Source organism: Myotis myotis, unplaced genomic scaffold (genome assembly GCF_014108235.1).
Source record: "Myotis myotis isolate mMyoMyo1 unplaced genomic scaffold, mMyoMyo1.p scaffold_m19_p_10, whole genome shotgun sequence".
Taxonomy (NCBI): domain Eukaryota; kingdom Metazoa; phylum Chordata; class Mammalia; order Chiroptera; family Vespertilionidae; genus Myotis; species Myotis myotis.
This window is the reverse complement of record NW_023416314.1, coordinates 75,227,151-75,245,811: the sequence shown is the minus strand read 5'-3', so window position 1 is coordinate 75,245,811 and position 18,661 is coordinate 75,227,151. Positions and strand designations below refer to the sequence as shown.

Here is an 18,661-nt window from a genome sequence, read left to right as displayed (position 1 = left end):
GTTGCAAGATTTTCTCTTATGTTTCCTTACAGAAATTTTATGTGTTAACCTAGAAAGAAAAGGCCAAAGTGAGAAGCAATGATTTTTAATCTGTGATTTAAAAAAATAGCTATTCAGGAAGCACTGCTTCGTTAAGGCAGAAACCCAAATAGTGTTCCAAGTAGGAGACAAAGGCAGGGGGTGTTTATGAGAACAGGAAAGGGAACAATTACATTAATAGAAGGAAAGCATTTCTATTGGTCAGATAAGCTACATAGTGATGTTAATTCTAAGCAGTGTTTTAAATTTTCAGTCCAGTACTCATCAGTCCTATTCTCGTAATATTTGCTATTTACATCTCTATCTCTGTCTCTATCTCTGTCTCTGTCTCTATCTCTATCTCTATCTCTGTCTCTGTCTCTATCTCTATCATCTCTATCTCTGTCTCTGTCTCTGTCTCTGTCTCTGTCTCTATCTCTCTACTAGTATATCTATGTCGCTTACTCCCTTCACCTTCTTTCGTCTACTCCCCCAACTCCCTTCCCTCTGACAGCTGTCAGTCCGTTCCATGTATCCATGCAGGGCAATCTTTTAAAACGCTGATCAGAGTGGTATGTCACCCTCCTGTTTAAAAGATTCCAAATGCTTGCCATTCCACTCGGAATAAAACCTGAGCTCATCTCCAGACCTACAAGATCCTGCATGATCTGGCCTTAGGATGGCTTGTCTTCTCCAGCTCCTCTGGGACGTCGGGGAGTTCTGTGAACTCCCCAAGCTCGCTCTTGGCCTATGACCTTGGTACTTGCCCTCTGTTTCCAAATGTTTCCATGGCTGGATCCTTCCTGTCATCTGGACCTAGCTCAAAGGCCCTTGCTCACCAAGGCCTTCCCTGACTACCCCCCAGTTCCAGAATGAAAACGTCACTCTGCATCTTAACTTCATTTATCATTAAAATAAACATGTTCATTTCTTTAGGTACTCATTTATTTTCTGCTTCCTCCCACGAGAATATAAGTGCCATAGTAACTGGAATCATGCCTGTCTTGCTCACCATTGTGTCTCCGTTGCCACGAACAGTGTCTGGCACGTAGACGATGCTCAGCACATATTTATGGCATCACGAATGCCAGGAGCTGGTCTTGTTGCTTTACATAGATGACCCATAATTTTTTGCAAGAATATGCTAATGTATGTAAGTATTATTATCTGCATTTTACAGATGAGAAGACTGACTAGAGCTAGACCCAAACCCAGTTGTCTCTAAAAACTGCTCTTCTATATTATACCCCCTCCCATTTTGTCAGGTAACATGAAGTGCAATGAAAAGATTCCAGGTTGGCAAATGCCTTGGACATTATGCTTACACTGGTTATATTAGGATTTGAATTCTGTGCAAATGAGGAAACTGGGGTCTGCTTAAAGACACCCCTAACTAGTGGCCAAATCAAATTCCCATTTCCATTTTAGTGTTCTTTCTATGATATTCCATTGCCTTCATATCTGTGGTACCTACTGCATATGTAAGGGGGCATTTGCCTCGAGCTGCTCATTAAGTAATGAGAGGGAATGGGGCAGGGTGGGAGGCTGGGGTCCACACGGCTGCTGCCGGGGGCTTTCTCAGGCTCACCTCAAAGCCATCCTCAAGGTGGCCATCAAATAGGATCGATCATTCAGTGAGCTCAGTTCAAAAGCTTCACAATGTGACAATGGAAATTGACTTGATTTAGCTTCAAAGATTCTATTAACTCAGAGAAATGATGACTTTCTGGGAGAATTTATACACAGCCACTGGTAGAGAACGGAAATGACTTCGGCGTTTTGAAACATCTTTTAACTCAACTCTTAGATCTAGGTATGAGACATAAAATATTATAGCTTCGATTCCTGGCCCTCTGATATGCACATTTCAGAGCCAGATGATTACATCTTGATCCTAATTACAAAGGAAATGCAGAATTGGCAGTAAGCTCGTTTTATAAGGTTGCAAAATAACCTGCTTCAGAAATTAGCACGCGGTGAATCTTCCTAAACACCCTATGTGCGTATGTATCTGAGGGGGAATTACTTGCTTGAGACACATGACCTTCACTTCTAAGGTCAAAGTACATTGAAATTATGAGAAATGAATAGTAGCATATTACTGAATTCCAAACTATATATTTTCTCTCTTTGCCTCCTTGTTCTTCTCCTCATTGCAATGAAAACCCAAAACAAGAAAAAGCTCAGCCCTGGCCAGTGTGGCTCAATTGGTTGAGCATCGTCCCATGTACTGAGAGGTCATGGGTTCAATTTCTGGTCAGGGCACATATCCAGGTTGTGGGCTCCATCTCCAGCCGATCCATGTTTCATTCGCACATTGATGTCTCTCTCTTCCTTCCTCTCTCTCTAAAATCAACAAAAAACATATTAATAAAGAAAAGAAAAAAATAGTCCAAATTCCTGAATTTTTAACAAACTTTTTATTTGAAAGTAGTTTTAAACTTATAGGAAAACTGCAACGAAACTAGCACACCTGTGTGTCCTTTACCTAGAATCTTCCTGTGAACATTTTTACCGCATTTGCTTTAACATTGATTCTCTCTCTCTCTCTCATCTCTCTCTCTCTCTCTCTCTCTCTCTCTCTCTCTCTCTCTCTCTCTCCACAAACACACACAACACCCACATGAATTTTTTTCTCACTCATTTGAGAATAAGTTATATACATCATGACCTTTTACTCCTAAATATTTCAGAGTATGTTTCCTAATAATAGGGATATCACCCCCAGAGAACCACAGTGCAGGTATGGGCTTTGCTGGATTTACCAGCTATGCTTTGGACAAATCTACCCATTCACATTCCAATTTTATCAATGGACCCAAGGATGTCCTTCAGAGAAATGTCCCCCGCTCCAGCCCTGGATCCAGCATAGAGGTGGGTGTTGGCTTTAGTGGTCAGGTCTCCTCAGCTTTCTTTAATCGGGAACACAGCCATCTTTGCCTTTTACAATGTTCACCTTTTTGAACAATGGAGTCTGCTCCTGGCCTTTTTAAGTACGAAGTTCGTGATTTTGAGTTTGTCTGGGAATGTGTCTCATAGTTAGAGCCGGGTGATGCATTCGCAGCCGGCATACTAAAGAGAGTGACGCTGTGTCCTTGGCAGGGTGTCACATCTGGGGGCATGCCGTGTCCATCTGCCCCTCACTGACCACCTGCTCAAGGTGCAATCCAGGTCTCCACTGTGTAATTACTGCCCCCTCCCCTGGCAACTAATAAGCAACATATGGGACGGCGCTTTAAGAACATCTGAGTAGCTGGCTCTTTCTTTGTAGAATTGTAGCAGCTATTGATGATTCCTGTTTGATTCTGTCGTCTTACTGTGAGAGTTGCAAAATGATTTTCCTACTCCCACACACTCTTCACATTTACCAGTTGGAGCCCAAGATTCTGCTGTAAGTAAGAGCCCTCCCTTCGCTCCATTTATTTATTTTTGGTATTAACTCACAAATTATCTCTCCCCGAAACCCCAGTGGTTTCTAGCTCATCATTGTCCTTAATTATTTCGGTAGTCAAGTTGTTCCAGAATTGGCCATTGATAGCCCCTACAAGCTGGCTTCTTTGCCATGCCTATATTATTCTTTTGAACACTTCCTTACTTCCTGGCATAAAAATATGTTCCAGGTCCGTCTTTTACCTCCCTTGCTTCCTCCTCCTGCCCCTCAGAGATTCCTGGGTTTTGACTTAGATTTGTGACAAACGTCAGCGTGAAAACCCTGGGCTCACCTGACACCTTGCTCTGAAGGTCAAGGTCTCTGAGTTTTTGCCCTTGCCAGTGTCACCTTCTTCCTGGTCCAAGGTCATTTCAAATGTCATTTCCACTTTACTCCAGAGAGCCACCCCTGGGCCAGTGTAATTGCTCCCTTATGCGTAGCTCTTTTTACATCTCATCATTATGGTGTTGGTCTTGTATTATTGTGCTTCGGTTACATTTCTGGTTAGACCAAACTCAGATATTTTCAAATAACCTGGGGACAAAGGTAATAATTTTTATTCTGAAGAAGATAAACCTGAGGTTCAGGTGAGTGTGACAGAGAGAGAGAGAGAGAGAGAGAGAGAGAGAGAGAGAGAGAGAGAGAGAGAGGCAGCAGAGCACAAGGTGAAGGCCCTACCTCGGTTAAAGCCGACCCCTGCCATTTATTAGCTATAGGGCCTTAGGCAAGTTACGTAGTTTCCCCAACAGTAAACTATGGATGGTAATGAATAGAAGCGGCCCCACAGGGCTGTTACGCGGATTAAAGGAGTCACTATTTGTAAAGCACCTAGGAGAATGCCCGCCACATGATAAGGGTTATATAAATGTTCGTTAAGTAAAACAGTCCTGCCACTGCAATTCAACTCCAAGTCTTCAGTTCCGAGCCACTGCTCTATCTTAACTGTGGAATTTCAAGATTCCCCGAGAAGCAGTAGTAATATTAGAGACAGCAATGACAGGAAGCCGGTTCCGGGCATAGGATTACTGAGGCGAGAGGGAGCAAACGTTTCGGCCAACTGCTGACTTAAGGCGTGGACCAGGTAAGGGGGCAGGCGCCTGGTTCTCCTGACTCCGGTCTAGGGCACCTGGGTGACACACTCGGGCAAAAATCACCAGGGCAGACTCTGGGAGCTGGGACCTGGTCCCCTGGAAGCCTCTCTCTCTCTCTCTCTCTCTCTCTCTCTCTCTCTCTCTCTCTCTCTCTCTCTCTCTCCAGAAGTCTCTTTATATGTCCTTCCTCTCAAGTCAGTTGTGGGTTAGGCATTTGGGCTCCTGGGATGACTTACCACAAGGACTCTCAATTCTGCAAGATTGTGCCATGGACAAAAGGAAAATGTTCATCATTGCTTTACGCAGGATGGCAAGGGTATTGGCTGAGTTATTTAATCTTCTGTGTGTTGTACTGCCTCAGGGATTACGAATAAAGTTTACCCTTCCAAGGCGAGAAACATCCTTATTTTCACCTAATACTGCTTATAAAATAGTTGCATAGCTAAAATCTATTGCTATTGTCGTTACAATTAAGTTGGTATAGTTAAAAATAGGGGATTGAATTCTGATTATAATTTGAGAACCGCATCCCCTTTGTTGATTTATTTTTTAAAGTATGTTTTTATTCATTTTAGAGAGAGAGGGAGGGAGAGGGAGAAACACTGATTGCTGCCTCCTGCACCCCCCCTACTGGGGATTGAGCCCAAAACCCCACCATGTGCCCTGACTGGGGACTGAACCAGTGACCTCTCTCAGGTGCACGGGGTGATGCTCAACCAACTGAGCCACACTGGTCAGGGCCCCTTTGGTGGTTCAGAACAAACATCCCCTCACTGGCAGCACCCTACTGCCACCTGAGCTGAAATGCAATGTAATTAGATTTGTTTTAAATAGGCCACCTTAAGCAGCCAGATTTCCCAACCACTTTTACAGACCAAGAGAGCCATCTCTTAATTATTTCTCCTCTGGAAGAAATCAAATAAACCTTAGCGATGGACGTTCTAAAGAAATATCATAGCTAATTAACTGTAGAAATAGATGCCTGTTTCTGATGTCTTAATAACTAAACATATTAAGACTGCTTGCCAATTTTTTTGAACGAATGAAAAGAATGTCCACCTAGGTTGGTCTTTCATTGGGACAGTCTTGAGAGGTGACGACCAGCAGGTGGCGCTCAGAGTCAGTTCTCGGAGACCAGAATAGCGTGAATGGGGAAAAAAAAATCCGCACCAAGGAAGGTGCCTGCTTTAAATCCTCCAAGTGAGGTCCTCTTAACCACTTGTCATAAAATACCCTGAGACACCCGTCTGGGAAAATCGAAGTGTCAAGCTCAGCATCTTTGCCACATTTCAAACTAGGTAATTACCTGCTCTCCCAAAGGGAATCTGTTTTATGTATTTGTGTCCTTTCTAGGTTATAGGTTTCCCAAAGGCAATGCTCTTCCGTTTACTTCGTACAATGCTGAAGTGAAATGCGCGTCTTACAATAACAGTTTAATTATTCCCCATCCCTCTGAGCTACATGATGACCTGTTACATAATTGCTAGTAATATAGAAATGTGCCTGCCTCGTACAAACCCCAGCAATAAGCGGAACTTTTTACTTGACCTAAAAGTAACTTGCTTATTTACTTCTCCTTTACAATATAAAAAGCCATTTCCCCACCATCCCAAGTTGTTAGGTCATTATCAAATAAACAACACTATATTTTAGTCTTGTCGTTTTTATTGTCTGCAGACGTTTGGTGTTTTGTTGTTTTGTGTCTTTTTTAACTACACACAACAAATGCTTTGATAGAATCTAAAATAACAAAATAGTTGAGCAACCTTTTTTTTTTTTTAAGATTTACATTTGTATAGAAACAATCTGTGGAACTCCTCACCTCAAAACTAAGGTATCTGAAAACAGGGATTCATCAGTGTCGCTTTAAATAAGTGTGTGGTTGAGTCGCAGTTCCCATTTTCTACTGAAATGTGTCTCTATGCTGCTTCCCTTGGGTCCAGAGCTTAAGGCCTTGGGAAGGTGGCTGAGGGAAAAAGGGTGGCTGCTCTCCTATCCTTCTCGTGTGTGGAGGACAGTGATTGGAACAGGGTTGTCATGGAAGCCAGGAAGTAAAGAAATCAATTGCACATCTCTAGTCGCCAAGGGTCAAAGTCATAGCGCGTCTTCCCACAACTCCCTATCTGTAGATGTAAAGTTCCGTCATGATGGCCCAGATGCTGTCCCCTCCCCATACGCTCCCTGCCTTCGCTAATCATGTCAGTTATTATGGGTAGGCTGTGGCTACGGTCCATACGTCCTCCCTAAAGGCCGGTCATTTTGTCACATTTAGGTATCATTTTTTGCATTATGTCACTTAGATGCTGTGTCGTGTGCCCAGTTAGGGTCTACCACCCGCTAAGAAATGCCTCACCCTGCCCTCGAATCCCCAAAGCGCCTAAGAGTGAAGACCCCCTGGAGACAGTGACTTCGGTGGAGCACCTCCCAGAGATGCCTAGATCATGCCATTGATCTTAGTCCACTCGTAGATGTCCTGCTCGCACACTATGTCGGAGTTGATGAGCAGGTATCTGTCGCCCACGCAGAAATGCTTCTGGCAGGCGGCACATTTGAAACACTCCAGGTGGTACACCTTGTCTTTCACCCGCATCGTCATCTCATAGGCACGGATCCGCTTGTCACAGGAGGCGCAGAGGCCATCTTGGCCAAAAAGCCTGGGGGAGGAGGGGGCAGAGAAAGAGAGAAAAGCTGAGAAGACTGGCAGAGACACTGGAAGAAAGGGCTTGAGGAGGAGGCTGAATTTCCAAGATGTCAGGAAGCAAGGAGGAGTTGGGCTCACACAGATGACCGACGCGTACAGCCTTTCCTGCGGTTTCTGGGATGAAACCGTAATCTGTGGCGTTTGTGTTTGGCATAACTGGCCCCTCTTCTGAGCTCTCTCCCTGCCTGCAGCACCCCCTCCCCCCCCAACACACACACACACACACACACACACACACACACACACACACACCTCTAGGCTGCCCCGGGCCCTCCTCTGTGGAAAAGACTCACCGGAAGTGATCTAAGTTCAGAGGTTAGGTATGTATCCCGTGTCCCCTCCCAGGGGGACTTGCATCTTAGAAGAGAAGCTGCAGTAAACCCCGGGGGGACCCGCTGACAGAGAATTGACCAAGAATGTAACGAAATGGGCATCTTTCAGAGGCTCTCAAGTTCTATCATGTCAACAGCTACTAATTCTATAAGCTACCAAGGCCACCTCCACATGAATGTCCACGGGGCCCCCGGCTTCTGGGAGACAGAGGGGGTTGGACAGAAAGCACGTGGTACAGTTAATCAGCCTCGGAGACCTAGAGGACAAATAGCATCTCTCTACGTTGAACGGAAGATCTTAATTCAAGGTCCTCGCTGCCCCGTTGCCATGAATCTTTGGAGAAACTTCTGACATTGAAATAGACTCTCTCCTACGTCTCCATAGACCAGTCAATGAATATTTCACTAGACCAGTCTCTGAATATTTTAAGCACTATCCAGTGACAATGTGGGAGATGCACACAGTGGAGCCAAGTGCCATGGTTCTCCGAGTGTGGTCCTGGGACCACCAGCATTTGCATCCCCTGGGAATGTGTCAGCAATGCACATACTCAGGCTCCCCTGATTGAGACCCTCGCTGGCGGGGGTGAGGCCCAGCGTTCTGTGTGTTAACGAGCACTTACAGGTGATTCTGGAAGTTAGGGAAGCAGCCAGCAAGCGTGGATGAGTATCCCAAGTACTGGAATCAGAAGAGCCAGGGGTAGTCAGCCCAGGAGTCCCCCTGAGCGCCTGTGACTGTGGGGAGAGACCTCTGGGTTCCTGTGAGCTGTGAAAGGGCAGTGAGCATAGCATCCACCTCACTCCGCTGCTAGAGGATCTAAGGGAGTATGTCCCAGCTCCAACGGTCAAGGGCTCAGCCAACACCGATTGTGTCTTAACGCATCGCGGGTCTTCCCAACTGCACCAGTCTGGCAACAGAAGTCATTTTCACACGTGCCTGATAGCGTGGCCTTTTGGCAGGTCCTTTTCACATAAAACCTTTAGGACAATTTTAGGTAAGTGCTTGTTCTTACTGGAAGTTCTTATTAACTTCAGAATAGCAGGGGATCAATCGGTACCGTGTTGTGGGGCAGATAAGGGCAATTGACAAATTAAGAAATGTTTGGGCGAAATTTAACGGGATGAAGCAGACCTGGCCTGAGGGCAGAGAGCTCCCTGCTAGAGCCAGGGCCAGCTCGGTTCCCTCCGAATCCCGCTTCCCATTGGAAGAGCTTGGGCGTTTTCAAGGCACCACCGGGGAGCGAGTGAACTCATTACTGCGGGAGAACATTCTATCCCAGCGTAGCAGATGGCGGAGCGGTAGGAAACCCCATCTTGGAGGTCACAGAGTGGAAAGGCAATTCTGGTTTCCTGACTGTTCAGTAAGTTCAGTTTGGGCCTGAGCAAGGCTCAGCGACTCACAAAACAGTGTGCGTGAAACGAAGCCAACCGCCTGGGGTGTGTGACCCTTAAGGAAGGACAGCGTTTATTAAAGGGAAGTCGGGGGTAAATTACAGGACACGTCAGGCAGCTAATGAAGGGAAGGCCGAAGGAGTAACATTTGGGAGACAAGTTCAGGTCTAGTTAGCATCGCCTCTAACAAGCCAGGTGCCCCGGAGCACAGGACTCCTCTCTCCCGGCTTCTGCGTCTTGAGTTGGGCAGCAAGGGGACTGGAAGCGAAGGCCGCTGCAGCCCCTTCCAGCTCAGGTACTGGGAGATTCTGCTCCGAGTAAAAATACTCGGACTTGACATCTAATGTGAGCATTCAGCGCTGGCACTGAGAACTGGGGCCTCAGGCTGGAGAGCCCACCTACGTTGGGATCCTTAGCACCAATTACCTAGGGCAGTGGTCGGCAAACTGCGGCTTGCGAGCCACATGCGGCTCTTTGGCCCTTTGAGTGTGGCTCTTCCACAAAATATCGACTTCTGTGCATGGGCCACGAAGTTTCAATCGCACTGTACGTGCGCGCCCGCACGTGGTATTTTGTGGAAGAGCCACACTCAAGGGGCCAAAGAGCCACATGTGGCTTGAGAGCCGCAGTTGGCCGACCACTGGGATAGGGGGCAAGGACACTGGACAGAAGGCAAGCAAAGTGCACACAACTGCATCTTGGGCTGAGTCCCTGGATGTGGGGGGGTGGGGAGGAGAAGCTCTGGCCAGTCGGCAAGAGGACTCTGAGGTGTAAGTTATGTCTCCAGGTCACCCTGGCTCCAGGCACCAGGCAAGGGTGCGGGGTCTTGGTGCTCCCCCAGCGCAGGTCATTGGTTCAGGTGATCTGGGCGTCTGGGGGGAGTGGGCATGCTTCTGGCTGTAACAGATGCAGGTGCTGGCTGTTGACAGTGAAACCACTGGGTTGGTGGGTGCCCTGCACACAAAAATTGGTAAAAAGAGACCAGAAGGGATGTGGGCCAGCACTCACAGTAACAGCTACTGTTAGGTTCCACACGACACGACACAACACAACACGACACAACACAACAAACACAACACAACAAACACGACACGACACGACACGACACGACACGACACGACACGACAGTGCAGGCTTTAGGCCCCGCGTGGTGTCTCATGAATATTTGAGGATAAATGTCTGGAAAAGACTGTAACTGGCGAGTAGGCCATTGGAGATCTTCAGGAGAAGTTATCCCAGTGGGAAGACCTGAACCCCAGCATAGGACCCCTTGAGTCACCCCAGCATGCCCTTGTTAAGACACTGACAGATACCTTCCAAACAAGTTCGTGGCTAAAGGGCCATCCCGAAGCAAAAATAAAAATATTTTTCTCCTCTGTCAAGAGGTGTCACGTCTTAAGCCTTCTCCTGCCCATTTTAATAACAATAATATAAATATTAAAGGATGGCTGGAACCGCCTGCACTAACACAGTTAATTAACATGTTGCCTAGGAATGTAGCAGAGAGAAGAATTATTTCATGTCACCAAGACACAAGTTAATTAACACTGGGTTCTCCCAGACTATTTCTTTCTCTCCTTTTTAAAAATGGAAAAGATTAACAAGGCCAGGCAGCACCGGGTTTATTCCTGAATGTTATATAAAACCGTAGAGATAGGAGAAGCCCCGGCTCTTCTGACCTCACTCTCCCGGCACTTCATTTAATAAGATTCAAATGATTTGACAGGGATGTAGTCAGGGGGCCCAATGGGAATCATTTGCTCGTCTGCCTTCTGCATCGACTTGGCAAACCGGTCGCCAGCAAAATCAGGTCTCTATTTATCCCGATTCTATTTCCTTTTGTTACTTATAAGAAATTGACCAAAAAGATAATCATGATCACTGAAAACCCTACTTATTTTCTTTGAATCACCAAATTTGCAAAGACTTTATCAGGGAATTTAGGGGGAGGAAAGCTTATCCTATCAGCCTCTCAGTAAGCAGATAAGCTTTCTTCACTGTGGAATTGCCTGCAATTTTTTTTTTTAATGTAAAATGCTCGGCAGGGTGGTCTGGGGAGGAAGAGCTGGCCTGGCAGCCAAGGGCACTGGAGTCTAAACAAGCTTCGCAGGGTTGGGTGGTCCTCGTGTATTAGGGCTGTATGCTCCACGGACCCTCTGCCACAGGAAGATGGCAAAAAACTGACAGCTACACAGTTGAGCAGATCTGACAATAGAGGGCACAGAGTTACCTCCACAGCAGCTAATGTGAAACTGGAAATTCTAGAACATTCCGGGCAAAGGCACTCCTTGAGTGCTGGAAGGCGCAAATGGCCAATCGTATATATGATCTGGAGCCTTAGAGAGGTCCTCAGTGGTTGTCTCAGTAGAGGTCCTATTTGCCCTTCCATGCTCCCATCTCTTTGTTCTTTAGACAGATGTCTTTTTTTTATAACAATATATATTTTTTATATGTGTATTTTATTGATTTCAGAGAGGAAGGGAGAGGGAGAGAAACATCAATGATAAGAGAGAATCATTGATTGGCTGCCTCCTGCACGCCCCCTACTGGGGATCGAGCCCACAACCTGGGCATGTGCCCTTGATTGGAATGGAACCAGGGACCCTTCAGTCTGCAGGCCAACGCTCTATCCACTGAGCCAAACCAGCTAGGGCAGCAGGAGAAGTCTTAATGGCAACGTCAAGAGGGTCAGTTACAAGAGCAGCTAACATCTATTTGATATTTGTGCACCAAGTCAGGCACCTTACCTGTATTACCCCATCTAACCCTCACCTCCTCCTTGGAAGTAGGTATTGCTATTATCCCCATTTTACAGATAAGGAAATCGAGGCTTAGGAAAGTTAAGTAACTGACCCAGGTCACAGAGCTAGAAAGCAGTGGTGCCAGGGCTCAAACCTACAACCGACTTCAGGGCCTTCCTACGGTGACAGTCAAATTCTTGGAGCGCCATAGTGGGAACACGCTTCCTATTTTTAAGTTTCTCCTCCCATCACATTAGAGTCATACAAAGGAATAGTTATAACCGATAGGGATGCTTTGAAGCATTCAAGAGCTCCTAAGAGCCCACCCTCACACTTACGAAGTATTCTGAATTTTGCGTTTATCGTTCTCTTGCCTTTAAACTATTTGTCTTTTACACCCGTAGGAATGGATGGAAACCTGCTTCCCAAACAGGAAGAAATGCCAACTGCTTCTCTGCAGGGGGCCGCGGAGACAGCCTCTGCAGCCTGAGCTCATTCTGGCAGGCGCCCCGCAGACGCAGACGGACCCAGACTCCGATGTCTGTGGACACCGGCCGCCCTGCTGAGGGCCCCGAGGGTGGCGAGGGTGGCGAGGAGGGTACCTGAGATAGTCCCTCCGGCAGAGCTTGCGGCCCAGCTTGTAGTAGAGGCGCCGCCCCACCTCGCCCAGCCGGCACCCGCAGAGGTCACAGCTCAGGCAGTCCTCGTGCCAGTACTGGTCAATGGCCTTCAGAAAGTAGCGGTCCCCGATGTTCTGCTGGCAGCCTCCACATGTCAGCAGGGACGGGGGGATCTGCAGCACCTCATCCACGGGCTCCCTAGGAAGAAGGCCGAGCATTAGGGACGAACTCATGGTGGTGAGACAAGCACCCAAGGTCAGGAATCACCCTGGGCCAACAAACAGAGAGCCTCACTCAATGGTCTGTCGGTGACATAGAGAAAGGACAGGACAACCTACCCAGAGGCTGGACTGCAGAGGGGCCCTGCCAGCCCTGGGTTAGGATAGGAGACCCTTTAAGAAGTAAATGCAGCCCAGCCGGCATGGCTCAGTGGTTGAGTGTCAACCTATGAACCAGGAGGTCACAGTTCGATTCCTGGTCAGGGCACATGCCCATGTTGTGGGCTCAATCCCCAGTGTGGGGTTTGCAGGAGGCAGCTGATCAGTGATTCTCTGTCATCATTGATGTTTCTCTCTCTCTCTCTCTCTCTCTCTCTCTCTCTCTCTCTCTCTCCCTCCCTCCATCCCTCCCTCTTCTTTCCTCTCTGAAATCTTTTTTTTTTTAGAAGAAGAAGTAAATGCAGGGCACCAAGAGGCACCCAAGACAACTGTAGGTGGTACTGTCCCGCTACCCCAGCCCAGCACCATTCTCGCACCTCCAATCCACCTTCTCTTTCCTGCTCTCCCCGCCTGTTCTCCTTTCCTCTCTCCACATTTCTCCTGCTTTTCCCTCCTCTCATACCAGGACCCAAGTGCACTGCTGAACCCCAAAGGAGGCATTCGGACTGAGCAATTGCTTACTGCCAGGACAGCTGACTATTTAGGCTAAAAACCTGCAAATTTCCTATGGAATCTACCTGCCATCTACCTCAAGTCCTTCCCGACTGCACAAAAGCAGAGGTGAGGAAGAAAGTGACCAAAAGTGATCATTTTAGTTTTTCTTTTCAAGATACAGGAAGTCTCATTATTTTATTTTATTTTGTTACAGAAATTCCTTATTCCGTCCTTCTTACCTAACGAATCCTTGGAGAACAATCCCAGGCGTTAAGGCCATTGTTAAACTTATAAAGACATCAACTAGACCTTCCCGCATGTGAAATGCTTTTACGACAGCAAAACTGATTTGGATAAAGTTGATTTAGAAAAGAAAACGGGGAGAAGGCAACAATTATTTTCAAGGGAGTGGAAGGCAATTAGACTCTAAAATCTCCATCCAGGCAGTTGTTAGCAGTGAGCTCGCGGTATGTGTTCTTTCATTAAAAAGTCATACAGCTTCTGACTTTGCTTAACTCGAATCTGAATACTTCTGTTTTTACATTTTAAAAAGATGACGTTATTTGCCAAAGGAAAATAAAAAGTAGAAGGAATGATTCTAGCACCAAATGGGACACAGGAAAGACCCAATACCTGTTGATTTGTAATAATTAACAAGTGCTCTTTGAACCTTACTCAAACACGAATCTACTTTTAAAGTATCCATTCTGTACTTTTTTTTTTTTAATAGACCTGCTTCCAACTGGGAAATTCCCAAAGGGAAATTACCCCTGGGTACCTTGAGGGTATAACTCTGTATCTCCTAACTGGCACTATCCTACCAGGTGGCCTTGTGGCTTGACTGGCCTGTGCCCACCGAGCTCAGCACCCATTACACTTAGGGACTATGAGGCCCAGGTCAGCCGTGTTGGTGACACACTGTGACAGCTTCAGGTGGCTCTGTCTGTACGTGCACCCCTCCCTGTGACTGTGGGAAAACTGAACCCAAGCCCACACTTGGTAGATGGAGTGTCAAGATCCTTCATGAGATTATTTCCTTTTAGGACAAGGAAGTGTGAAACCCGAGCCAGTTTTCTTCTAAAAACTCCAGAGTTTAAAATAGTTTTAAGAGTTCTCCAAAGCCTGACTTGCTTTTCTTTGTTTCCATGGATTAGACATAAATAAGGTTTTCCATTCTTCTGAAAAAAAATAATGTCCCCAGCTTTTTCCTGTGCATCAACTCCGAATTGCATCTCTTCTCTTTCCACAGTCCCTGGTCTTACTCGGGGCTTTCAGAAACACTAAGGCCGTGGTCGGCAAACTGCGGCTCGCGAGCCACACGCGGCTCTTTGGCCCCCTGAGTGTGGCTCTTCCTAAGCCTTAGGAGGACCCTAATTAAGTTAATAACAATGTACCTACCTATATAGTTTAAGTTTAAAAAATTTGGCTCTCAAAAGAAATTTCAATCGTTGTACTGTTGATATTTGGCTCTGTTGACTAATGAGTTTGCCGACCACTGCACTAAGGGAACCTCAACATCGCTGGATGCCTTGATGCTGATGCTGCCAGCCAACTGTGAAAGAGGAGAATTTGCACTTAGCCAGTGCAAAAACTGTTGGAATTAAAATGAATTTCTCTTGTTACTCACGGGGAGGTGCTGGGGCCACTGACCGCATAGTAGAGAAAACCCGTGTTCATGGATTCTGGCTGTCTTTCTGTCTAAACACTTCATTTGCATATGCCTAGGCAAGTTTCTATCTGTAATTTGGCGATGCTGGTCACACTGACCCAACTTGGCTTTGAGTAAGTACACAGTGAAGCTGGTAGGATAGTGGTCTACAGTAGAGATATTAAGCAAAACAGCTATTGTGATGGCCCGAGATAGGAAAGGACAGGATAAGATATTGGCTCTATCTATCTTCCTATAATTAATGACAATACCATATTATGTTCCAAGCCAATAACTGTGTGGGATTCACCTTCCAATTAATATTTCATAATCCCCCTAGAACCTATCTGAATATTACACCTGAGTGCACCTCATCCAGGATTTCTGGGATAATTTCCTGACAGTTTCTGAGAAAGAGGGGATGTGCTGCAGTAATTCCTCATCAAGCTGGTCCATCTTCCATTAGCGCCTATCCTCCTTGGGCCAAGGGTGAGGCACAGGATGGAGTAAGCATCCTTCAGTAGGTGCCTGCTGTGTTATGAGGTTAGAATGTTTCAATTTCCTAATCTCAGTGAAAAAACACAAACTTTAAAAAGGGCAAACTTCCTTCAGGGAACTGAAACTGCCAGATTTATCTTCTAATAAAAGGATTAGTGGCTACATTCGGCTGATCTACCCAATTCACTCTTATTGTATTACTATGGTCTTGCCCAGCCTCTGAAAACTCAGAGCTAAGTTGGAATTCTAGGTTTGGGGGGGCGGGGGGGGGGGGGGAGGTGGGGGGAGGGAGAGTGAGCAAACCACCCTTTAAACCTAGTGTCCGCATATGTATGAAAAGGAATGTTATTTTTCTCCTGAGAATATAAGGAAGCTGGGTGTTTGTTTGTTTTGGTTTTTGTTAGAACAAACCTAACTCGGTATAGAACTGGTGCCTGAACCTTCAAGATTGAATAGTGATGTTTATATTCTCATTGGATCATGGCACTTCCTGTGTTTTATGAGAACATGCTGAGCTTTTATGCTGGTAACCGAGGGTAAAACCCAGGTATATAAACACCATAGAAGGCTGAAATGGGGCGGGGGTGGGGGGGTGGGGAGGGGAGACTTCAATCAGGAAAGCACAATTCTTTTAAAGCAGGAAAAGGAAAGAAAACAAAACAAAACAAATGCCTCTTAAAAGCACAAATGGACAAGTCATTAACCAGCTCCTTTGGTCTGTGTAACAAATCCCTTCAAAGGATTAGATGGGGGACTTCAAAGGAATAAAAATTCTCAAAACCAGACAGCTAATGAATCTTAAAAGGGCATTTGCGCGGACGGGAAAACGGTGTTTTAAACAACCCTTTCCCCCCGCGTTAACACTAGGGGACGGGCTGGAGGCGCAGGGGCTGGGCGCAGGGAAACACTTCCAACCAGTAAGAGGCTCAGAAAGCAGATGCGGCAAAAGCGCATGAGAGCTCTAGTTCTCTGACCCCAACCCTTAGAAGGCTGTGATGAAAGCTGTGAGGCTCCGATCCCCAGAAACATTCACCTAGACACCAACTGTGCCCTAACTTCCCAGGTTCACCGGCCCCCATCGGAGGACTCCCCTCCCCTCCGGCGGCCGGAGCGAGCTCCGAGGTGGACGCTCACACCCCCTCCCCCGCCGGTCCCCCGGCTCTGCTGGCGGCTGCTCCACCTGCGGGCCGGGAAGGAGGCCGGGAAGCGGGCTGTCGGGCGCTGGGGAAGCCCCCCTGGGAATGTCCCCCTTTCCAGGACCACATGGACAAAGAGAAAGGGTCCCGAGCAGGAGCGAGAGGGGCGAAGGGCGCAGAACCAAGCCCTCGGCGCTCTCGGGACTGCACCTGCGCGCCTCCGCGCTCCCCCGGTGCCCGCTCCGGTGCAAACTTTCTGGCCCGCGGTGGCTTTGGGAGCCTCCCGGGGAGAGGGGAGCAACCCGCACGGGCGCAGGGGCGCCAGGCTGACCCCCTCTCCCTCCCGCCCGCCGCCCAGCCCCCTTCCCAGTCCCCCCAGGGTCGCCGCGAGCAAGGAGAGCCCCGAGCGAGCGAGGCAGAAGGAGCCAAGGGCACGCCGCGGGCGCGCACCTGGAGCCTTCGCGCCAGCCGCCCCGCTCCCCGCCTCCCAGGGGCGCGAGGTCGCGGGCACCGCGCTCCCCGGTGGCAGGGGCGCTACACTTACTCAGACGGGTCCAGGCTCTTCCTCTCGATGGCCGAGGACATTGGGGAGGGAGGTGGCGTGCCAGGCGGCGGGGGCGCTCCCTTTGTGGCTCGGTGCTGGCCGGCGGCCGGGACTCGGACCCCCTCGGGTGCTCGGGCGCCGCCGCTCCTGCGCCTCTTCTGGCCGGGGCGCTCCGGCGGCGAGCTCGCCCCTCCGCGCTCAAGGACAGTCACCGCGCTCCCTTCAAACGCCAAAGAGAGAGAGCGAATCACCGGGCTGCCGGGCGCCGCGGCCGAGCGGGGGACCGGGGCGCGCAGCCTGGCCCTGGCGGCTGCAGCAGCTGCTGCTGCTCAGGACTTAACCTTCCATCCCGGTCCCGCCGGCCGCCGCCGCCGCCGCCGCCGCCGCCGCCCGGTCCGGTCCGGTCCGGCTCGGCTCGCGCGCGGTCGCACGCTCTCCGCCGCCCGCGGGATGGTGCGCGCCCGCCTGGCCGCCCGGAGCCCCTCGCACCTTCCCCCCGGGGCGCGGCGCGCAGCTCGCCGCCGAGGGCAGGGAGGGGGCGGCGGCCTGGGGGCGGGGAGGGGATCGCGCCTCTCTCCCTGGGCTCCCCCCTCTCTCGGGAAGGTCTATTTTCGCTCAGCTTCCCTCTGTCTCTGGTTTCATTTCCTTTTCCTGATCACGATTCAAATACAATAGAAGGAAATCACATTTAAAGGGACAGCTGCCCGGTAGCCCCCACCCCCATTTTTTCTTTTTCTTTTTTTTAATGGGGCTCCTGGGGATTTGCAATACAAACAGCAGCAGCAGCAGCAGCAGCAGGACAGACTTGGCTTCTTAAAGGGGCCAGCGTTGGGGACAGGGAGTCGCTCAGTGAACCTCTCTCCTTGGAGAGGCGGCTGGGCTGCCTCTAATCATTCCCAGGGCTTCCCCTCTTCGCTTCCCTTTTGGTTAACGAAGGCTATAAAAGTAACCAGCGGGCTGCTCAGAAAGAAAGAAAAGGCAAGAGTGTGAAATAAGCACATACAGAAAGGCAAGCGTCCCGAGTGGCTTCCGCGCCCGTCCGGGGTTCGAGGTCCCAGGTCCCAGGTCCCAGGTCCGCGGTTGTGCTGCGCGGGTGCCCGGGACAGCGCGGCTCTGCGGGCCGCGGGCTTGTGTCCGCTCTCCAGACAGGCGACTGGAGCTGTGCAAGCGAGGACTGCGCGGGCCGGGTCTGCCTGAGCGCCGCCAGGGCTGCTAATCCCAGAGGGAGGGTGGTTGGGAGGGACCACGCTGGTCTAGTCTCCTCTCCTCTCCATCTGCTGGCGGACGAATTCCCTCCCTCAGCATCTTTGAAAAACCAGACTCCTGCGGCTAACCTGCCCGCCCCCCCCGCCCCCCCCGTAAAATGCCAGCCATACGCTCTGCACAAGAGAAAGTGCCTTTCCGCTGATGGAGAGCAATGAATGATCAAGGGACCATTTTGCCCTGGGTCAGGAGAATAGGAAAAAGCCAGACTTGATTTTGGAGTTCAGCTTTCCCCTCTAACCTCAAGGGCAAATTCTAGGAAGAGGGGCGAGATACAGAAGGGGAGAGGAAGCTAAATGTCTGCCCTTCTGTATAGAAAAACTTTGGGTCCCTTGGGCCATGTCAGAGTTCCTTCAAAAGGATCACATTCAGAAA

The 18,661-nt window shown here is 48.9% G+C and overlaps 1 protein-coding gene across 1 annotated transcript; it reads right to left on the bottom strand.

Moving 5' to 3' along the window:
• Positions 1-6,186: 6,186 nt before the first annotated feature.
• Positions 6,187-17,503, bottom strand: LMO2 (LIM domain only 2). The gene is made up of 4 exons (XM_036326279.1): positions 17,365-17,503; positions 17,024-17,243; positions 12,308-12,523; positions 6,187-7,193 (listed from the first exon to the last, which is right to left on the bottom strand). The coding sequence occupies exons 1-4, from the start codon at positions 17,369-17,371 to the stop codon at positions 6,974-6,976; spliced, it is 663 nt and encodes a 220-aa protein (XP_036182172.1). The 5' UTR covers positions 17,372-17,503; the 3' UTR covers positions 6,187-6,973.
• Positions 17,504-18,661: the final 1,158 nt, after the last annotated feature.